This window comes from Gorilla gorilla, chromosome 3, assembly GCF_029281585.2.
Source record: "Gorilla gorilla gorilla isolate KB3781 chromosome 3, NHGRI_mGorGor1-v2.1_pri, whole genome shotgun sequence".
Lineage (NCBI taxonomy): Eukaryota > Metazoa > Chordata > Mammalia > Primates > Hominidae > Gorilla > Gorilla gorilla.
This window is the reverse complement of record NC_073227.2, coordinates 162952007-162974586: the sequence shown is the minus strand read 5'-3', so window position 1 is coordinate 162974586 and position 22580 is coordinate 162952007. Positions and strand designations below refer to the sequence as shown.

The following is a 22580-nucleotide window of genomic DNA, read 5'->3' as shown; positions in this document are numbered from 1 at the left end:
ATAATTTGATTCCTTGGGAGTACATTTTTTTTTCCTCCTGTGAGTTAGTTCCTTGCTGGCTACTCTCAGCTCTTAACTTTGTTCATATTTTGGCAAATACGGGCTAGGTCTGCCAAAACTGCCCACCAGGTTTCTCTTCTCCATGTGGACTTCCCTATATACAACTCCTTGTATATAACACCAAATCTTCATAGAGAGAGAATAAAGTGTTTTTAATTAAGTAGTCATGCTGAGGCTTGAACATACTGTATGAAGTAAATAATGAGGCCTGCAAAGCTTTGAACTAAATGTGGTACTAAGTAAATGGAAGGATTTTTGCTCTATTTCACATGATCCTGAGTGAATTTGTAGTAAGTGAATTTGTAATGCAGTTTTTCCTCCTTCTTTATTTTCATCGTAGCTGTATACAAAAACAAAATTTGTTTATGGCCCACAAATTCAAAGAATAAAGAGGCTTGTATAGTTGAAATCCTACCTGTTCTAGTCCTCTTCTTTAAAATAAACCAATCTGAGCAGTTTAATCTATTTTGCAGCAAGATTTCGTCTTGGAATGTCAAATTATTTAAGTTTTAGCAGTGATTCTCTTAGCCCACAAACACAAATGTTGAGAATGTAATGTTCTTGACTTTTCTGTAACTCTGTTTAATTTTTCTGTCCTCCATTCTGGAACAGGCAGAAACTTTCATGTCAGACAATTCATAGACTCCGCTCCCAGTGTAGATTTGAATTCTGATTGTCACATACTGTCTTTGTGACATTAGTCAGATTACCACACCTTTCTGTACCTTAGTTTCCTCATCTGTAAAGTGGAAATAATAGTGGTTACCCCAGAGGGTGGTTCTCAAAATTTGATGAGTTTATATATGCTAAGCATTTATAACTGTGCCTGGCACATGATGAGGTCTTAACTGATATTAGCTATTATTTATGTAAATATATAGAAAGGATATATTTCCACAAAAAATGTTTAGGCAGTTTCTCAATTTAGTGCATGTAAATCTTATTCTTTCTGAAAACTAAGTAGGATTTTATTGATTGGATTTAACATAATTATCTAACCAATACACTATTGATGGTCATTTAGATTGTTTCTAAGTTTTTTATTAGAACCACCTGCGCTTGCAATGTATATCCTTATTCATATATCTTTGCAAATTTCTGGGTGTTTCTTCTAGATAAATTCCTACATTTAGTATAACTACACTTAGTTAAGAGGACTTTTTTTTTTTTTTTTTTTTTTTTTTATGTTTTGAGATGGTGTCTTGCTCTATCATCGCCCAGGAGGTAGTGCAGTGGTGCAATCTCGTCTCACTGCAAGCTCCGCCTCCCAGGTTCACACCATTCTCCTGCCTCAGCCTCCCGAGTAGCTGGGACTACAGGCACCTGCCATCACGCCCGGCTAATTTTTTGTATTTTTAGTAGAGACACGGTTTCACCGTGTTAGCCAGGATGGTCTCGATCTCCTGACCTCGTGATCCACCCGCTTCGGCCTCTCGAAGTGCTGGGATTACCGGCATGAGCCACCGCACCCGGCCAAGAGGACTTCTTTCTTAACTAAGAAACTAAGATTTCTTAGTTAAAAGGTAGTTAAATTTTAGAAGTAATACCACCAAAAAGTTGTATTAATATGCATAATATGCCTAATTTCTCATTCAGTCTTGAGTACTGAGTTTGGATATTATTCACATGTGAAGTAGAGGTATGGCTGATGAGATATATATACACACATACACATATATATTTATAAATATATATCTAGCAGGTAGCTCCACTTTACTCGTATCTTCCATATACCTCAAGATTGAGATATTGAATCATTTTGCATCCCTTTGGCTCTCAAACTTGCTTCTTTTGGGGGTTATTTTCCTTAATAAAAAGGTATGACCATCCACCCCACTGTTCAATGTAGCACCTGAAAATCGTTGACAACTTTTTCTCCCTTGCTTTCACTTAAAATTAATTTACTTTCTTATATATCTGGAAGTTATGCATTTTAATAATGAAACATGGGTTAAGATAATCCTAGCCCATAGAACCACTGTCTTTTAAATATTCTACTGCCAAACCTCTTAATTACCGTCCTTCCTTCCAGACTGGCTCTCATCCAATCAGTTATCCTCATCTTGGTTGGAATTATATTTCTTAAAGGCAAATATTCTTGTGTTTCATAATTTTAAAAATTTCTTAGCTGCCTCTTGCTTGCAGGAGAAAATCTAAGGTGCAATAATATATACATGTGTTCTGGCCCTGGTTTCTTCTCCAGCTTCATCTCGCACCATGACACCATCATCTTTCCCTCCCCTCTACCCTCCATAGTGAACCAGAAGAGAACTTTCTCACCACCACAGATCTTAACTTAAAATCATTTCTGCCTGGAAGCTTCTTCTGACTCCTTGTCTAAGCCAAGTCTGCTTTAAGTCTCCAGTGTACAAAATCCCTCTAGACTGTATGTGCTCTGAGAATATGAAATATGTCTGTCCAGTTTACCACAGTATCCCCAGGACCTAACTTGAAAAGTGTTTGATGAATGGATATATATATGGGGGAATGAATGAGTAACATCAAAGGGTTGCCTGCCATAAGAATAAAGGGAAGAACCAATGACTGTGCCTGAAGAAGAGATCAGTGTGATAGAATTAGGTAGCAGACACAGAGACTTTTTGTGGAATTAGGAAAAAGAAACAGAAACAAAAAGACACTTGTGGAAAATGTCTTATAGGCTTTGAAAACAACTATTTGGCAGGTATAACATTAGTGTTTCCTTGCACCTCACTAGCTAGGGAAAATATACTTTTACGTCTTCCGAAAGAAGAAGGGAGACAATTTATATAAAAATGGCTAACTTAAAAACCTGATTCAATATCAGTAATACAGTAGTGACTTTAACACTTCCAAGTTGTGACTTCTTCCAACAACCTGTCCAAAAGCTTGTGAGGCAAAGAATGATCTGATATTTAGGCAAGAGGCACTATATATAGTGTGACTGTTCAGAATTTTAAAAAATTAAATATTTATTTTAAAGGAAATGACTTTAATTGTAAATGACAAAATGTGTTTGCTAAACTGTCCCCAAATTTTTAATGATATCAAATTTGGTGAAGAAGGGCAGTCTGAAAATGACAAAATGCATAACCACTCTTGGATTTTCTTGTCTTCACTATAGCTGTGGCTACATGTGTACACCTAGAGATATATCAGAAAAAAAAATCAACAAGATTAGGTTTTAAAAGTAAAAATGTTAAGTCTAATATGAAAATTACAGAAAAATACATTTTTTCTGTTTATTTTTAAAACTAAATATATAAAGATAATATGATTTGAGGATTTATTTTCTGTAAATTAGAAGTTACGTTTCTCCTTTGCTGTAAACTAAAACAACATTTTAAACCATGACACAGTATGTTATCTCAGAAGTATTCACTGAATCCAAGGAGGAACTTTTGAACTTGTTAAACTCCAAGTGATTTCCAGAATATTTTTAAAGCTGTCTGTTGTTCTAGATATTTAATAGTCATTATTGCAAAGGCAGCATACAGCAGAAAAGAAAGTCATCTATAAATAAATTGCCAGTCATCTACAAATAAATACACTATATTTTTCAGAGCTTTGAAAGCTAAGTGTAGAACATCTCAAACTTTAAAAAAATGTACATATGAAATTTATGTCATGGAAAAATCAAACAATTGGCTGTGTTACATGATATAAATACTGTTATTGCAAAATCTTTATTAGAGGGGACTTTGCCTGAATTATTTCAATGTCCTCTTCCTTGTGATGAGGCTTACATTAATAATTGATTATTGTGGTAACCCCATCAGAGAAGGAAGATGGATTGGCTTATAGTGTCAGCACAGATGGAGAGAAGATAAATTACAGAGGTATTTAGGGGCAACTTGGGGGTTGTATGTGTGTTAGGAGTGGAGGTAAGAACCCAGAGGTATCAAGGAAGACTCCCACATACATCTGGGGAATGATAGTGCCATTCGCTGCACCTTGGCTTATAAACTCCAGCAACACAGAGCAGCTTCTAGAGTGTAGGAGAGTATGAAAGGACGTTAGGCTGGGCAGGGAGCAAGGACCAAATCTTAAACAATTATTTGCTATGTCAGCTCCTGGCAGTTCACCCTGTAGGCTATGGATACTGCAATTGGTAGGTTTTCAGCTGAAGATTGCCATGATCATAGTATTTGGAGTGACAGTGTAGAGAAAACAGAAGAATGGCAAACAATTAGACTATTATAATAGTTGCATGAGGGAAAACAGGTACCTGGGGAGTTGAAGATTTTAAGGAAATATCTAACAGAATTTACATCCAGTTGGCTGAGGGCTTGAGGGAGCCTGGGCAGGATTGAAGGACTCTTAGGTTTCTGGTTTCTATAACTGGGTAAATGCCAAGACAGCTGAGAAAGGGGATACAGGAAATAAGCCATTCATTTCCATTGCTTAATTAATAAGGTCAGTTGTTTATACTCCATTAAAGAGACATTTTGAGAAATAAGAAAATAATCTTGTTGAGTCCATGCTGTTTTTCACATTAAGAATCTTTTTTTTTTTTTTTTTTTTTTTTTTTTTTTTTTGAGACAGAGTCTCGCTCTGTCACCAGGCTGGAGTGCAGCGGCGTGATCTCTGCTCACTGCAAGCTCCACCTCCCGGGTTCAAGCAATTCTCCTGCCTCAGCCTCTCAAGTAGCTGGGACTACAGGCACCCGCCACCACGCCCAGCTAATTTTTTGTATTTTTTGTAGAGATGGGGTTTCACCGTGTTAGCCAGGTTGGTCTCGATCTCCTGACCTCGTGATCCACCCACCTCAGCCTCCCAAAGTGCTGGGATTATAGGCGTGAGCCACCATGCCCAGCCAAGAATCTTTTAAATCATAGAACTTAGAGAGGATCCCAGAGACCATGAATTCTCCTACTTATTTTATTGATGAAAATACCAAGGACCAACGATTAAGTCACCAATGCAGCTAATGACAGAACCAGAGCTAGAAAATTAGACTTCTGTCCTTAGTCTCAAGTTCTTCTTCCATACTCATTTACCCTCAAGCAGTCAAAAGATGTTCAACACATGACATCCTCTTAATAAATGTGCAATGTTAGCTTAGGAAGGGATTTTGCTATCCACCACAGAGAAATAAAATGTAGTTGGTCTAGTCAATTCCTTATGGGTCTTTAAGAGAATGTAATTTTTAAAATAAATTATTTGTGCTATTAAAAAACATGTGAATTGATGTGGTGATTTGCACTCAGAGTCAATTACTATATTAATCTGCCTAAAATCGTTCTGCCTAATAGTCAGTAAAAATATTTTTAAAGCTCCAGCCTTATCAGTTTTCTATCTGCAGCCCTCCCAAATACACTTTAGGAACACCACTTTTTTAGGAATATGGCCACAATAAAAATAAAAGAAGTAAATTTTTCGGAGATGTTCAAAGATTACCATTCATAATAGTAAAATATTATAAGCATTTTGAATGAATGAATGAATGAATAAGCAAACTATTCTGCATCACTAAAGTTGAACATTATGTAGCCATTTCAATTATTCGGTGGATTATGAGGTATGTAGAGCTGAATGTAAACAATGTGCCTGAAAGAAAGTATGACATGTATGCAGAAGACATCAATCTAGACATATCAGTGAATGTGTTGGAAAGGTTAATAAGTTAGAATGCCACAGATAAATACAGTTATATTTATTTTTGAATGTTTGTTTTGTCTTTCCTCCTTTTTTTTAGTTGTAAAATAAGAGAAATGTTTTCATAAACTCTTTTTGCAACTTCTACTTCCAGCAAATATGGAAACTAGGTAACAAAAACATTCTGCAATCTCAGAGTACCTAGAACAGTTGGATGCAATGTGCCATCCTTTTCCCTTTCTCTCAGGAATGGAAGGAACTTCAGTGCGGAGTGGTTAGTAAGCAAGCCCTGAAACTACAGCTGTCCTCAGGATATTCATAGACAACAAGCATCTAGATAAAGCCTTAGGTTTGCAAGCTCTTGTGGGAAGAAGACTCAGACAAAATAGTTTTTCCCTTTTTCTTCTTTCTTACTACCAGCCCTTCATGTAGCGTTTAGTGGGCTGGCATCATCACACATGATCCACTGATAACCTTGAGTACCCCTGGTTTTTTGCTTTCCTTAATTCATTGACTGAGTAGTAGTTATTAAATATTTGTTGAAAATAATTTACTGTGAGACAATTCTGAAATTCTTTAATTTGTGTTACAAAATAGAATCATACATCTCTAATGAACTTTGTTTTAACTAGGTGAGAACGTCTTTAATTATATTTTATTTTAATATTTATAAGCAATACTTATTCAATTAAAGATGTTTCCCATATTAGTTATAGCATTTTAATTTTTCCAAATTTAAAATGGGTTGATACTATGTTCAAGAGATAGTAAAACATAATTAGGAGTTCAAACTGCGTAACAATGAAGACCCGGGTTTGAACCTGGTTTAACCATCTGTGCTAGTTTGTGTCATCCAAGTCAAGTTACTTAACCTACTCAGCCTTCAATTTCTACATCTTGAATTAATATTTGTTCCTCAGAGGGTTGTTGTCAAAATTAAATAATATAATCCCTGAAAAACTAGCATTTAACATAATGCTAGGCCCATAGCATGTATGTACCCAATGATTATTATCTATTAAAGTGATAGAGGAGGAGATTTAAGTTATTAGGATAAATACAGTATAAAATATTGGCTTTATTAGGCACTCTGTTAAAGTATTGTCAGATTTAACATGGAATAAAATAAAATGGCTTGTATATGTACTTTCTGTTTTTTTGGTATTCTTATTCCAGAATCATAATCATTAGTCTATAATATCATATGTTGGAAAGATTTGTTTTTTCTAAAAGAAATTTATTATAGTATAGTTTGTCTAGAATAAAAATGAACTATTGTAAGTATATAATTCCAAGATTTTTAGTAAGTTTACAGAGTTGTGCAGTCATCATCACAATCCCATTTTAGGACATTTTTGTCACCCCAAAAAGGTCTCTCATGCCTGTTTGCAGTCAAAGGAACTTTTATATTTGCAGAGTATTGGGGTATGATTTTTACTCCTGGGCCTTTCTTACTCTATACTTTGATCAAGTATATTAGGGCATAAGGTCTAGGATGAAGCTGAGAAGATTTTGAGGTTGGAAGGAATCAGGAGACCAGGTTTGGGTATTATCTCCATAGGGACAACATGAAAATACCAGAAGTCAAACTAGGCAGAAATAGAACTGACTAGACCTTGGAAGGTGGCAAACGAAATCAAGGCAAGTGAACTCGTGGATAAGTGGGAATAGGCCAGGAAAGGAAATAAAGCACACTGGACTTTGCTTATTTAAAGGTCATATAATAGTACCTGGAAAATTTGAATTAAAGCAAGAATAGGGCTAAATAAAGGATGTACATAAAAAAGACATTTCAATGGTTTAGAAAGTACAAGTAAGAACTTGCAAACTAAAAAGTGGAATAGTAGAAGCCACTGTGTTCTGAACCAGTAAACACATTTTCTTAGAGGGGGAATTTTCAGCAAAAATGAATGTTTTTTTTTTCCTATTAGCATCATTTTTCACAGAGCTAATAAATGGCAGAATCAACTTTTGATCACAACACTCCTTGATTCTAAAATTTTCATGAAACCTTTTTTTTTTTTTTTTTTTTGAGATGGAGTTTTGTTCTGTTGCCCTCACTGGAGTGCAGTGGGGCGATCTTGGCTCACTGCAACCTCCGCCTCCCGAGTTCAAGCAATTCTCCTACCTCAGCCTCCTGAGTAGCTGGGACTACAGGTGCATGCTGCCACACCTGGCTAATTTTTTGTATTTTAGTAGAGACAGGGTTTTACTGTGTTTCCCAGGCTGGCCTCGAACTCCTGAACTCAGGCAAGCTGCCCACCTCGGCTTCCCAAAATGCTGGGATTACAGGTGTGAGCCACTGCGCCCAGCCCAAAACTGTGATTTGTTTAAAACAGGAGTAAAGGTAAATATCAATTTAAGTACAGATCATATAACTCATTTAATTATGTAAGTGAAATCCAAAAGAGGTAAAATACTGTTTTGTTTTGTTTTTTTCTAATTCTTTTCTCCAAACCCCACTTCCAGTAGAAAATGGAAAGGGTGCATTGGGGAAAGCAGAGAGGCATGAAGCCCGTTCTTGAACCCTGTGAGACCAGAAGGGTGTATTTAAGTACACTAAAGTGTGAATTTTCTTTTGTGATCCATATTATTTTCTTCTCAGTCAGAACTGAGAGCATATATATTCCTTCCTCTGGATTCAAGGGACCACATTTTTTTTTTTTTTTACAAGTAGGGTTTGAGCTAGAAAAAAACAAGTGGAAATAGTTCTAGATTTTTTTTTCTCTAGACACTTAATTCTGCCACAGGAGAAGAGACACACCACTCTAAGTCATTTTTCCCTAAACTCACCAATCCTAATCCCCTTCTGTTCATGTCCCACCTTCCCTGTCTTTTCCTTCTTGTTTTTCTCCTTGCCTGTTAATCATCTCTCATCTCTATTTTTTAATAGCTCCACTGCATAAAATAGTAGCTTGGTTGAGCAAACAGATTAAGGAGTGGAGGTAGCAATGGAGTGGGAAGGGAAAGGATGGATAAGTAACAGAGTAAGTCCCACAATGTGCACTTGTGGTCAAGGAGTTAAGGAAAATAAATTATATTTCTCTTCTTGTCTGCCTCCTGCCGTCTTCAAACCCTAACCATAAGTCAAGGACTTCAATATCTGAGAGTATTATTTATCTTGCAATAGATAAGTTTAAGTATAGAGGTACGGAAACCAGTTTGTGAGCTATTACAGTAATCCTAGTGGTAGAAATGATGGGGTGGTTGCAATAAGTGTAGAAATAAGTGGTTGGATTCTGGGTATATTTTGAAGGAAAAGGCAAGACTTTCTGAAAAGTTAGATGAAAGATAAGAGACAAAGAGTCATAGACAATATTAAATGGACCTGCCATAATCTAAGATGGGGAAGAGTGCAAAGGAGCTGGGTGTTGAAAGTGGGGAGCAGATCTCGGGATCAGTTTGGGACAGGTTAAGCTGGAGCTGTAAACAGGAGAGCTTTTGTTTTCATTGGAGTCCAGCGGGAAAGTCCAGGCTAGAGATGGAGATTTGGAAATCATTAGTGCAACATGTGTATTTAAACCATGAGATTACTTAGGAGGGACATATAGACAAAAGAGTTCCAAGAGCTGAGTCTTGGAGCAAGAGGATAGGAAAATAAGGAAGACCAGGAAAAAGGGACTGGGACAAATATACACTCAGGAATTTATAAGTCCTTGTTTTAGTTGTATTTTGGTGAGCAATTAGAGCTTATGAATGTGAATGTTACTTCATTATGTGCTTTATATTTTTTTCACGTCTCCAAAATATGAAATGGATAGTAACAACGTATACACACACAAACGTGAGGATGGGGATGTAGGTGTGCATTCTAATGAAAATAATATTAAATATATTAAATTTCCATATTTAAATGAATATATTAAAGTATATAGTACACTTTAATTCACTCTCTCAATAGAAAAATATTATGAAACTAATTTCAATTTTCATTATCTGTGCTTCGCAGTACTACTTATATTCTATAAAATATTTTGTCCAAGTAAATATTTTGCCTTTCTTCCAGAGTCATCTGATTGATCATTGACTCAAGTGTTTGGATCCAGTTTAAATTTCATACTACTATAAAATAGAGTTTAGTTATGTTGTTTTTATCTAGATAATTAAATTATACTTATTACTTCCCATTTAAGAAGCTATAACTGTTAAAATATATGACATGTTTAAAGAGTAAGGCACTGAATAGGTAGATAAAATTTATGTATACTTAAAATTATTTTGTGAGTGGTGATTTTTTTTCCATACCATACTATTTCATCCTTTCATCCTGGACACCAACGTTGGTTCTTATTATAGACAATGAATCTTTCAGCCTCACTAGGTGAGGTGCTCATCGTTAAAAAGACTTCATCAGAACAACTGATGCCTGCTACACAACTCTGCTCCAAAGGAGACTGAATTAGGAGAAAGAGGCAGGAGTTAGGATTATGTCCCATCATGGTGATTGAAGAATGTACTGGGGAGAGGAAAGGGAATATATTGGGAGGGAAAAGATGAAATCATGCTGAAAAAGGTTAGGAGAGCAAACACTGGTAATGAGGAGGGAACCAAAGCAACTTTTGTGAATAAGATGGGTTGTAAAAGTAGCCTTGTAAAAGGTGCTAAGAAAATTTGAATACCTTAAAAAGGAACTTTTATGAGAGTCCTTGTGTAGCATGATCAAGGGTTTAGAGGGGATCTCAGTCAAAACAATGACAGGGTATCTCTAAAGATGCTCCGTCCCTGCATTGGTATCTCTGGAGGTGCTTGTCACAAGTGCTACAGCGTAGTAAAGCAGAATCTCTTAGCAGATGTTGCCAAGGAATCTGCATTTTTTTCAATAAACATTGAGGCCCTGTCCTCATCCCCAAGGAAATCTTATTGTGACTGCTAAAATTTGAGCACCATTCAACTAGGGCATGAATAAAGAACATGTGCAGAATAAATATTAGAAGTGTGTGAATTAGAATAGAATGGAGTGGAGACTGTCAGGGAATTTGATAATGAAAGTAGTAATATTCAGGAAAATAGTAACAGTGAACTTCTGGGAAAGAATAATAGTAAAGAAGGAAGGCAATAGTGGTAGGAGTAAAATGGAATGGATAGAATTGAGTGTATGAGAGGCCAGAGAAGACACATTCAGAAAGCAGTCATGTGGTTTTTTCCAATTCTGTGAAGAAAGTCATTGGTAGCTTGATGGGGATGGCATCGAATCTATAAATTACCTTGGGCAGTGGGGAGGGATAGCATTAGGAGATATACCTAATGTAAATGATGACTTAATGGGTGCAGCACACCAACATGGCACACATATACATATGTAACAAACCTGCATGTTATGCACATGTACCCTAGAACTTAAAGTATAATAATAATAATAATAATAATAATAATAATAATAATAATAATAAAAGAAAGCAGTCATGTGAAGAGAGAGATGGAAGACCCCACAAGGCCATGAGCGTTCTAGCTTTCCAAAGGCTAAGCCACGGGGAGCCTGTAAATAGGCATAAGCGGACACAGGAAGCGATTTCTGATGGACACAGGATAGCAGACCTGCAAAGAGGGATCACATAGCAGTGACCACATGGCTCTGCATTGGGTCTGTAAGTAGGTCCTGCTTTCTGCTCTCGGAGCTGCTGGGTATCAAACGTTGTTCAAATTCTGGTGACACATCTGTATCTTTAGAGAATCATTTTCTTTACAAAAATAATGTGGAGCTGTTTGATTTATTAAAGTCTGTTACGGATTAAACTTTACATCCAGCCTGAGTTCATGATTTCTTTTGTAAAGTCCTTACTACACTCCTACATGAGATCTATCTCAACCACTCAAGAAGCCAGAAAGAGACATAGAGAATTGGCTAGGACTACTGTTTCCTTTCCCCTCCTTGCAATTTTTTTTTTCATTTACTTTAACTTGCATTAAGATATACATAATAGCAAATTAAGGTATGTTTTATCTGAAGCCCCTCACTTCTGACATTTAAAAGTCTACAAGTAAACTAGTAATGTGTTTCTTAGCCTTCATAAATCTGATACCTTCATTGACTTCTTGTTCAATCTTCTGAATAGCCCAAGCCTCAAAGGGCATTTCTTTTAATCTTTTACTAAATAAGTAAATAAATAAAATAGGAGGAATATTCATTATATGTTTGCAAAAAAAAATTGTTTCCTTAAAGATTCTGATAATTTTCCCCTGAAAAATCACTAGTGTGAGAAGAATAGAACAGATCATGCTTCCTAGATATCAGTTTTTCTTAGTGGTGTCTGAGGTTTCAAGGTGAGGAATAAAATTACGGAATTTAAATAATTGAGCTGATAAAAATGTAGTAGACATATTCAGTAAATAACATCGACTGCAAAGTTTTTTGAAAAAATGTCTTGACATTTGGGTATAATGGGATGTAAGCAAGTTTACATGAATCTTGTGCATGCATGAGCCATTACTTCCCTCTTCTTTCCTTCTGGCAACTGTTTTGCTGTTTTGCAGCTTTCCTGCTGGAATGCCTCTTCCTGATGAAATGGATCAAAGATTCCTTCACTCTAAAGAATCCCTGCTCCCATAATGTGCTTGATTAGTTCCTAGATGATGATTATAAAAGTCAATAATTCTCAAGCCTGTAATCCCAGCACTTTGGGAGGCTAAGAGGGGAGGATGGCTCGAGGCTAGGCATTTAAGACCAGTCTGTGCAAACATAGTAAGACCTAGTCTCTATGAAAAAAAAATTTTTTTAATTTAATCAGGTGTGATGGCTTGTACCTGTAGTCCCAGCTACTCAAGAGGCTGAGGCGGGAGGATCATTGCCGACAAAGAGTTAGATGATGCAGTGGACTCTGATTGTGCCACTGTACTACAGCCTGGGTGACAGAGTGAGATCCTGTCTCTTAAAAAAAAAAAGTCAGTAATTCTTTAGTTAATAATCAATTTTAGATTTCTTTGTATGTTAAATGGAAAACCATAAGAAGAAAAAGTGTCGTGATAAAATAACACTATGAAATAGCATTCTGCTACTAATGTCCTTTTTCTGTCCAATAAATTTGTCCATGTGCCCACTTAACATTAATTAATTTTCTCCTCATTTCTCAGCTATTAAAATTTATTTCCTCCACACCCCTCACCTAGTAACATGGGGGGAAATGTTAGGTAGTAGGTATTGAATGCTATTTCTGTGCCAAGCACAATTTTAGGCACTTTATATGAATGACTACTAATGTTACACACCTCATAGAATGGTTTAGATGATTATTCCCACTTTCCTGATGAGGAAGAAGGCTGCCCAAAGTCACCCAGCTAGTTAGTGACAAACCAGGATTTAAGTTGAGATTGGCTTGAATCTTTTCCCACTGGCTTGTGTGGCCTCAAGTTCATTAGAAATTAATAGTAATACTAATTTGTTTTGAATACTAATACTTGATATACATGATTACATATATGTGCATGCATGAGCCATTACATATACTTGACATATATGTAATCATGTCAAGTATTAGTATTAATCTTCCCAGTGTTTTAGCAAAACAAGATTACCTAGTTTTAAAAAGCATTTTCGTCACCTTACATAAAAATTGCTAGTGCATTATTAAAAATCTCTTAGGACAGTTCTTATCAATAGGAAAGAGTGATACTTGGAGTTCTGTTTATCATTTGCCATCTGATATTAAGGGCTGAACATTCGTTATGCTGTTTGTGTAACTTATTTTTATCTTTGTTGTTGCAGTACTGGATACCAGTTTATTTACTATTCACCTGAAAACACAGCCAAAGCAAAGGAAGTTCTCAGCAACATCAATCAACTACAACCTCTTATAGCAACCCATGCAGACCTACTGCTTAATTCTGCAAGCCAGCATTCTCCAGACAGCTTGAAGAATTCTTTAAAGATGCTTTCAGAAAAAGTAAGATCCAAATCATCACTATAGTTGGGAAAATGAAATACTCAAATTCCCATTGGTCTGGCTTTCTGCATACATTGCCTTTCATAGCATCTGGAAATGTAAAATAGAGTAGGTTAAAAAGTAAGCTTCAAAGTATTGCCACAGGATCAAAATGAATTGGCCTCATTCTCTGTTCAAATCTTACTGAGCACTCTTTTTTTTTTTCTTAGTAGGAAATGAAACCTGTTATTGGTTGGTATATATCTTCTCTTTTCCTTGGCATCTTTCATTTTCTTTGGTTTATGGTCTTATTAAGTGAATTAAATTAGATTTTGAAAATTATTTTCCTCTGGTGATCACCTAATTTTTATGCATACAAAGCTTTACACTTGAATAGGAATGCCACTTCATTTGAAGGCAGAACTTTGATGTGGATTTACATCAGTCTGTATGGGGTACTTCCTCTGCCTCAGTTTGCTCTCTACAACATTATTTACTGAGGAGAGGTTCCAAAAATTTCCAAATGTGTTAGTTATTTGAAAAGCAGTATAATCTAAGCCTTAGTTTTTCCAAAGGTGACTTGTTCCTTTATCTGCAGAAAGGAGAGCTAGTCTGGCATGGGGTAGACACTCAATATCAACTTCCAGAACTAACGAGGATGGCTCGCTGTGTGATAGACATAAAACTGAGATAGAAAAAGACAAGTGACAGTTGATTTTCAATGTAAAACCAGTGTCCACTTTCAATGTGTGCATCCTTCACCTCTACATTTTAAGGAGATCATGTAATTTTTTAATGAGAAACTTTCAATAAATATGCCGTTGGAGAAACTGATCAAAGAAAATTCTCGTAATTGTAGGGTAAGACAAAAGTGTAGTTTTCCACCTCTCTGAGGAACAGATTCATAGAAACCTGGATCTTATGTATGTCCATACTTTTTATTCGGGTATGTTAATTTATAATAATATCTTATGCTTATTTAACATTGCAGTTTATACATTTTTATATGTTATTCTCATAGGAGAAAACATACCTATTTTCATGAAAAAATAGTTAATATCTATTCAGAAAGTTCGAGTGAATTGTCTAATAAATTAAAAAGTGAAAAGCCAAACTCAGAACTTCCAGTTCAAAATGCAGCATTCCTTCCATGCCAAAACACATGCCTCTGTTGTGAAAAGGGAGGAAAATATTGACCCAAATTTTGCAAGTACTTACTTTGCGTCAAATAGGGCAAGGGGCTTCACACTTTATGTCATTTTATTTAATCATCAGAATTATGGAGAACATATTATCTTCATTTCACACAGAAAAAGGCTAAAGCTCAGAGAAATTTTAAAAATGTGAAAAGTCATGCAGCTAGAGTCAAATACAGGATTCAAACAAAACCTGCGTTCAAACCCAGATCTGGATGACTCCAGAATGGAAGTTCTTTCTAGCGCCCTCCGTCTAATATATGGATTTTGACATTTCCTTATTTAAAAGTTTTTTTTAAAAATTTTTGTTAGACAAATGCCTTAGTAATACCTAAGTATTTTGATATTCAATAAGTATGTTTTTCTGGCTAGGGAAAAAGAAAAAAGAGGAGGTTGTTGCATACAGTAAAATAATGTAATTTCATTTTGGTTCATTTCTTTTTTGGATTTATAGATGAGGTGAGGTTTTTCTGGGTTCACCTAAGCTGAAAATTTTAGCGAATAGCACACCATTGCAGTGATTACAGAGCAGTATTTATATTCTTCTTGTGCACTGGGCAGGGATTTGTCATTTCATACATCATTTACAACTTGCTGCAGTGATTTTGGTGGTGGGGGGAGGTTAGGATAGGCATTTTCTGCTCCTTGAATCCAGCATTGCTCCAACTTTTTCTCCTATGTTTTCTCTTTTCTACTGAGTAGACAAGCTTAGTCGACTAATAAATCTCTCAGTCCTTAAAACTAGGAGGATCTTTTTTTAAGTTAAGTTTGCAAGCCATGCATTGTTTTAAGAATTCATGACTGGAATTTCAAAGAATTATCTAAGTTAACAGTTTTGTACAGTCTATGAGCACTGTTAGTATCTCATGGTTTAGAACAAAGTATGATCCATGAATTCAGGTATGAAAGAGAGTTTTAGTGGTATTCTAAATTTAAATATAATTGAATATCAGTGGGATGTAAGCTTTAAAAGTTCTGTTTTTAAGTTTTGGGCTTGTTGTATACTATGGATTATAAAATAAAAACGTTTACTTCATGGATAGTCCCCTGGTTTCCTTTACTGATTCTGAACTGGCGTGTTTGGAAAATAGGTACCTAGTGTTGTTTTCTTAGGGACTAATCCGTATAGCATATTCAAGACATTAAGGAGTTATCTATATTCATGCTTATCAGGGCAATGTGAAGGTTTTATAGCCTTTGAGCACCTGAACATGGAAGAGTTTACTGTTGTAGACTTGGGGCCCCTGGGGAAGGCTGAGGGCAGCCCAGGGCAGTGAAGAAGGAGGTATTCTATTTTGTAATGAGGTGGCATCTCTCCTCTTAGGTAAGCCATTGCACCTGAAGACAATAGCCATTAAATCATTATCAATTAAACATATAGTCTGGGGGAAAAGCAAGTGGCAACAGAAAAATTCAACTTGCTGAGAGGGCATATTCCAGGAGTCTTTGAGTAGGCAATATTTGTAGATCCAAAGGCAATTTACATCATCTCTACTGCTACTGAGAACCAAGACACATGGATAGAGCTCCCCAGCCAAAATTCCATCCATCTAAACACTGTTGGTAGAGACAAACACACACAATTTATAAACTAAAAATAATTCCTGAATTCATACTATTTGACAGTCACTGTGCTCAACAGAAAAGGTAGAAAAATGGAATAAAACACAGGCCTGTTCTTCCCAGGAACTCCAAGACTCAATAGTAGTGGTTATTACGATGTTGAAGTGACAGTAATAGCTAGCATTTATTGGTGGCTTAATAACTCTGAGATACTCTTATAAGTGCTTCAATTTCCAGAGTTCCATGAGGTGCATAATATTATTTTAACATGTAGTCTTCCTAATTCTATGAAGTAAGTATTGTGAGTAGCCTTAGTTTACACAGTTGAGGAAACTGAGGCAGAGAAATATTAAATTTACTCACAATCACACACCTTGTGTTTTTGGCTCCAGATTCTGTGAGCCTGACCAGTATACTGTGTCTTCAGATTGCTATATGGATGCTTGTACATAGGACTATGGAAACAAATGTGGGGGCCGGGAAGGAGTACTACTAAAATTTCACAAAAATCAATACTTTTAATGTTTCATGTTCTAATATGCACAAACTCAATTAAATTGTATCATAATTTTAACATTCTTGTTATGCCTTCTTATGGATAATTGGGTTTGGTTGTTGCATATTAGTTGATGAAAATATTAAAGAATAGTATAATCTTATGGTGTAAGAATCTAACAAAAGCCAAGCTGAGTTTTTCTGAATAATTCCAACAAAAAAGGCAAAAGATAGACCAAAATTTTAACATACAGTATGAACAGTTAATAATAGAGTGAGATAAAAATGCATTTCCTTTTTTCTCAGACTAAAAGTATGCAATTCTATGAAGGAAAAAAAACAAGGAATAGATAAAATAAATTCAAACTAAAATAAATAATGTCTTTAAAGGCCTGAATGTGGACAGTGTTTACGTATCTCTCGTAGCTCAGAAATCTATTAGCGTTCAAACACCCATCACTTTCTCCATTCCATTGAGATTGATAGACCTTGTTTACTAAGTCATTATTGTCCTGCTCATCAAAAAGCACGATTGAGCACTTAATTATGTGTGGTATCGTACTTGATGCTATATGACAAATACTACATAGATATGGCCCTTAATTTTTACAACCTAAGAATTTAAAAGAATGGGGTGTTTTACAATATTGCATTTGTTAAATAGTTAAATAATGGCTTTTATTGTAAATGTTAGAGGCTATACTCACAGCATATTTGAGAAATTCTCATAGCTTATAATTCCTACTGTTCTTTCAACCTCAATATACTATACCAAAATGTTCTGTTATATTCAAAGAAAAATAAAAACTATTGTATTCTGAAACATATAAAATCAGGATGTTTTCAAGCAATGTTGTTTTCTATAATAGCAATGCCAGGCAGCTAGTGTGCTAAGAAGTTGAAGATACACATAATAGAGAGAAGAATGTTATGTTGATTACTTAAAACTGAGAATAACTTTTTTATTGTTTATTCACTGTAACCACTCCTGGGTCTATCTCAGTCCCAAACTGTGGGAAAGAACTTAATGAGTAGAAATTTTGTTTGTTTTTTTTAAGATTGGCAAAAGTATGTATTAGGAGTCTAAGAAAACTTGAGAATAAATGGTTTAGATAAAAATGAAATTTCAGGACAGAACTTATGTTGCTGTTTTTCATAATTGCCTTTAAATGGTAATTATTTAATTGGTGAAATAAGTGATAGTATACAATAAACAAAATTTGTTATTAGAAAATTGTGCAATAAGAAAAATAAAGATAAGAATGTAAGATAACATTGACAATGAGACTATATATAAAATTTATGGAATCAGAACTTCTGCTGTTTATGATGGATTAACATGGACCCTCCCACCTTAAACAACAAGAAAGTGGACAAAATGTAGACATAATGGTTTTTAAGCACTGGAAAGTAGGTAACAAATTATGTGATCCTTATAACTATCCAGATTTCTTCCTAGGGCAGTTCCTAGGCTGTAGCAAAAAGGAACCTAAACATTATCTTCTCAAGGTGAAGAGACAGAGATTAGAGTTTGGGAGGCCAAGACTGCTAGAATTCACAGAGCAGAGTACCAGAGCGGAAGGAGCTTCACACAGAAGGAACCCTGGAGATCTGTAAATGAGTGCCTTTAACTCTTTATGAGTACCAATCTGTGTATGCATGAGAATAAGCTACCCATGTCCACAGAAATAAATATTAGGAATAAGCTTAAAAACAATTCCTGGTGGTCACACAGGCCCGGTAATAGTTTATCTTTCCACCAGTAAAGTGGTAAGACTTTTTAATACAACGGGAATTGAGTAAAGTCCTCAGAAGTGTATGGCCCTAGAAGCAGGACTAAATTAGTCTTAGATTAGAGGCTGCTCTTAGTCTACCCTAACAAGGTTTGAAAACAAGGCTTGAAAGGATCCCACTGATTCTGAGTAATTTTACTTTGCCATAGAAAATCCAACATTATTTAAAGGAATGCAATAAAATCTGACAGCCAAGAATGTAAAGTCAAAATGCCTGCCATCCAATAAGCACATACTAAGCATGCAATGAAGCAGGAAAATATGATCCGTGACCAGAAGAAAAATCAAGGAATATAAACAGAAGTGACAAAAAAGGGAGAGAGGGAAGCATAAAAATATTGGCAGAAATCATGGTCAGTTTTTCAAAATTTAATGAAACTACAGACCCAAGAAGCTCAATATACTCCACACAGAATAAATATAGAAAAATAAACTCAAGTACATCATAATCAAGTTGCTGAAAAACAGAGATAGAATATTGTGAAAACAACCAAGAAATAAAAGAAAAAAAGGACACATGTTTCGCTGACATTCACCAACAAGAATGATAGCAGACTTCTTATTAGGCTTTATGCAAGCCAGAAGAAAATAAAGTCACATCCTCAAGCTACTGAAAAAAAAAAATCCTGCTAACTCTCAGAAATAAAGGTGAAATGGAGACCAGTTCAGGCAAACAAAAGCTGAGAAATTTCATAACAGATTTGTACTACAACAAATCATAAGGGAAAGTCTTCAGGAAGAAGGAAATGATACCAGGAGATATTTGAATGTACACAAAAGAATAGGCAATGCCAAAAATGGTAAATATGTGAATATATTTTTTATTAATTCAAACATGTTTCTTATATATATTTACTCTTCCAAATAAAAATAATTCCAATGTATTACGTCCTTTGTAACATACTAGTGTAGCAAAGGCATAAAGTTCAGTGGACTAGAATAGAGAATCTAGAAATAAACCAACACATGTATGTTCAAATAACTAGACAAAAGCACAGCAGAAATTCATTAGGAAAACAATATCTTTTTTAAAAATTTAATGTTAGGTTCCAGGATACATGTGCAGGACATGCAGGTTTGTTACATAGGTAAACGTGTGCCACGGTGGTTTGCAGCATCTATCAACCCATCACCTAGGTATTAAGCACTGCATGCATTAGCCATTTATCCTGATACTCTCCCTCCCTACCATACCATCTTCCCAAAGGCCCCAGTATGTGTTTTTCCCCTCCCTGTGTCCATGTGTTCTCATTGTTCAACTCCCACTTATAAGTGAGAACATGTAGTGTTTGGTTTTCTGTTTCTGTGTGTGTTTGCTGAGGATAATGGCTTCCAGCTCCATCCATGTCCCTGCAAAGGACATGATCTTGTTCCTTTTTATAACTGTATAGTATTCCATGGTGTGTATGTACTACATTTTCTTTATCCAGTCTATCATTGATGGGCATTTGGGTTGATTCCATGTCTTTGCTATTGTGAATAGTGCTGCAATGAACATACATGAGCATGTATCTTTATTATAGAATGATTTATATTCCTTTGGGTAGATACCCAGTAATGAGACTGCTGGGTCAGATGGTATTTCTGGTTCTAGGTCTTTGAGTAATTGCCACACTACTGTCTTCCATAATGGTTGAACTAATTTACATTCCCTCCAACGGTATAAAAGTGTTCCTATTTCTCCACAGCCTCACCTGCATCTGTTGTTTCTTGACTTTTTAATACTCACCATTCTGACCGGCATGAGACAGTATCTCATTGTGGTTTTGACTTGCATTTCTCTAATGATCAGTGATGTTGAGCTTTTTTGTTATCTGTTTATTGGCCACATAAATGTCTCTTTTGAGAAGAATCTGTTCATGTACTTTTCCCACTTTTAATGTGGTTGTTTGTTTTTTTCCTGTAAATTTGTTTAAGTTCCTTGTAGATTCTGGATATTAGACCTTTGTCAGATGGATAGACTGCAAAAATTTTCTCTTACTCTGTAGGTGGTCTGTTTACTCTGTTGATAGTTTCTTTCGTTGTTCAGAAGCTCTTTAGTATAATTAGATCCCATTTGTTAGCTTTTGCTTTTGTTGCAATTGCTTTTGGTGATTTCATCATAAAATATTTGCCCATGCCTATGTCCTGAATGGTATTGCTTAGATTTTCTTTTAGGGTTTTTATAGTTTTTGGGTTTTACATTTAAATCTTTCATCTATCTTGAGTTAGTTTTTGTAAAAGGTGCAAGAAAGGTGTCCAGTTTCAATTTTCTGCATATGGCTAGCCAGAGGAAAACAGTATATTTTCAACATATTTTGCAGAAACAATTGGATATCCATGAGCAAAAGAACAGTTAACTTTACCTCATACATATATAAAATTTAACTCAAAATAGATCATAAACCTTAATGTACAGTGTAAAGGAACAAAAGCAGGCAAACTTCTATAAGAAGTCATGAATTGGGAGAAAATATCTATAAAATATGCATATGTTAAAGGATTTGTATCAGAATAATAATGCATTCTTAGAACTTAATACAACAAACAGCTCAATTAAAAATGGGCAAAAGAATTAAAAATATACTTCACCGAAGAAGACTTATGAATGGTAAATAAACACATGCAAAGTTGCCCAGCATCATTTACCATTAGAAAAATGCAAATTCAAATTATCATGAGATGCCCTTAGCCACCTACCAGAACAGCTAAAATCAAAAAGGCCGAGGATAAAAAGAGTGGAGGAGGATATGAACCTGCAACTTTCATGCATCACTGTTATGTACACAATTATTTGCACACTTTGGAAATGTGAATGTTTCAGCAATGTTTCATAGCTTGAAAAACACTGTATAATTTGGTCATCTAACACCTAGTTATTGATTCAAGAGAAATGTTATTCTGTTGGCACTGATAAGGCTGTTGAATGAGGAAGGATTAGATACATATTTTATGAAGGTCATCTTTATAACAATACATAGGCTGAGTTAAGATACTGGATTTGAATTATTGAACATTACTGGGTATCATAAAATAAAAGTAATGCTCTGGGGGACTTTACTAAAAATACAAATTCTCATTTATATTTGTATTTGTATTGTAGTTCAAGGTTGGAACTCAGAAGTGTATATTTTAACATTGGTGGCCTTTGATAACATTGTAAAGGAAAGACAAGTTAAAGTGAACCAACAAATAAAGAGACTGTGGAAAGTATCCCTATGGAATGTAGAAAGGATCTTAAGTGGGACTAGCTGTGGAAATGTAAGGATTGAGTTTTGAAATTATTGTAAAGGTATAAGTAGAATAAATTGCTGACTAATCCAGAAAATAGGCGTTAGTGAGGATAATTCAGAGGTTTGGACTCTGAGTTGTTGAATACTAATGATACTACTCAAATGGAAAATCTTGAAAGGACAAAATTACTAAAAATTAAAGAACAACAACAAAATCTTGAGTTCAGCCTGGCATTTCTGAACTCTAAGGGCTTTGCAATGAAAACAGTTGATAGAGCTGGTTCAGGAGATGGATAGAGATGGATTTATTAGACCTTGGCGTAAAGATGACAGTTGAACTATGGGAAAATGGATTACCTCACCAATGAAAAAAATGCTCTTGAGAAAGTGATTTAAGGTCCCTTGTGGGCTGACTTACCACATTTTGGGTGAACAGAGAATGATGAGTCAAGAAAAGAAATTGAAAAGGCCAATCAAGAAGGAGAAGCATTAGGATGGGCACAGTAGCTCACGTTTTTAATCCTAGCACTTTGGGAAGCTGAGACAGGAAGATTACTTAAGGCCAGGAGTTTGAGATCTGCCTTAAGGTCTCAGGCAACATAGTGAGACCCTGTTTCTACAATAAAAATAAAAATTAAAAATTAAAGTAAGATAAAATAATAAATAAAAAGACCATGAAAGAGTGCACTTGAGGGTTTACAATGAACTCCCATAGGAGTTTGAGAGATAGGCACTGTAATTTTATGCAAACTAGGAAAAATGATTATGTGGTTTTTCCAAGGGCAAATGGATAATATATATGAGCTGCCCAAATGTTAAGTAACCTCC

At 35.3% G+C, this 22580-nt stretch overlaps 1 protein-coding gene across 8 annotated transcripts in view; it reads left to right on the top strand.

The window, feature by feature from the left end:
- INPP4B (inositol polyphosphate-4-phosphatase type II B) overlaps nt 1-22580 on the top strand; it is an 809117-nt gene that overhangs the window by 650222 nt on the left and 136315 nt on the right. For all 8 annotated transcript variants that reach the window (XR_008679096.2, XM_055384744.2, XM_019025935.4 and 5 more), the window contains one exon: nt 13337-13514. Coding sequence is in view for 7 of the 8 variants with exons in the window: in XM_055384744.2 (XP_055240719.1) it covers nt 13337-13514 (178 nt within the window). In the remaining variant the exon portion in view is untranslated. The remainder of the gene's footprint in view (nt 1-13336; nt 13515-22580) is intronic.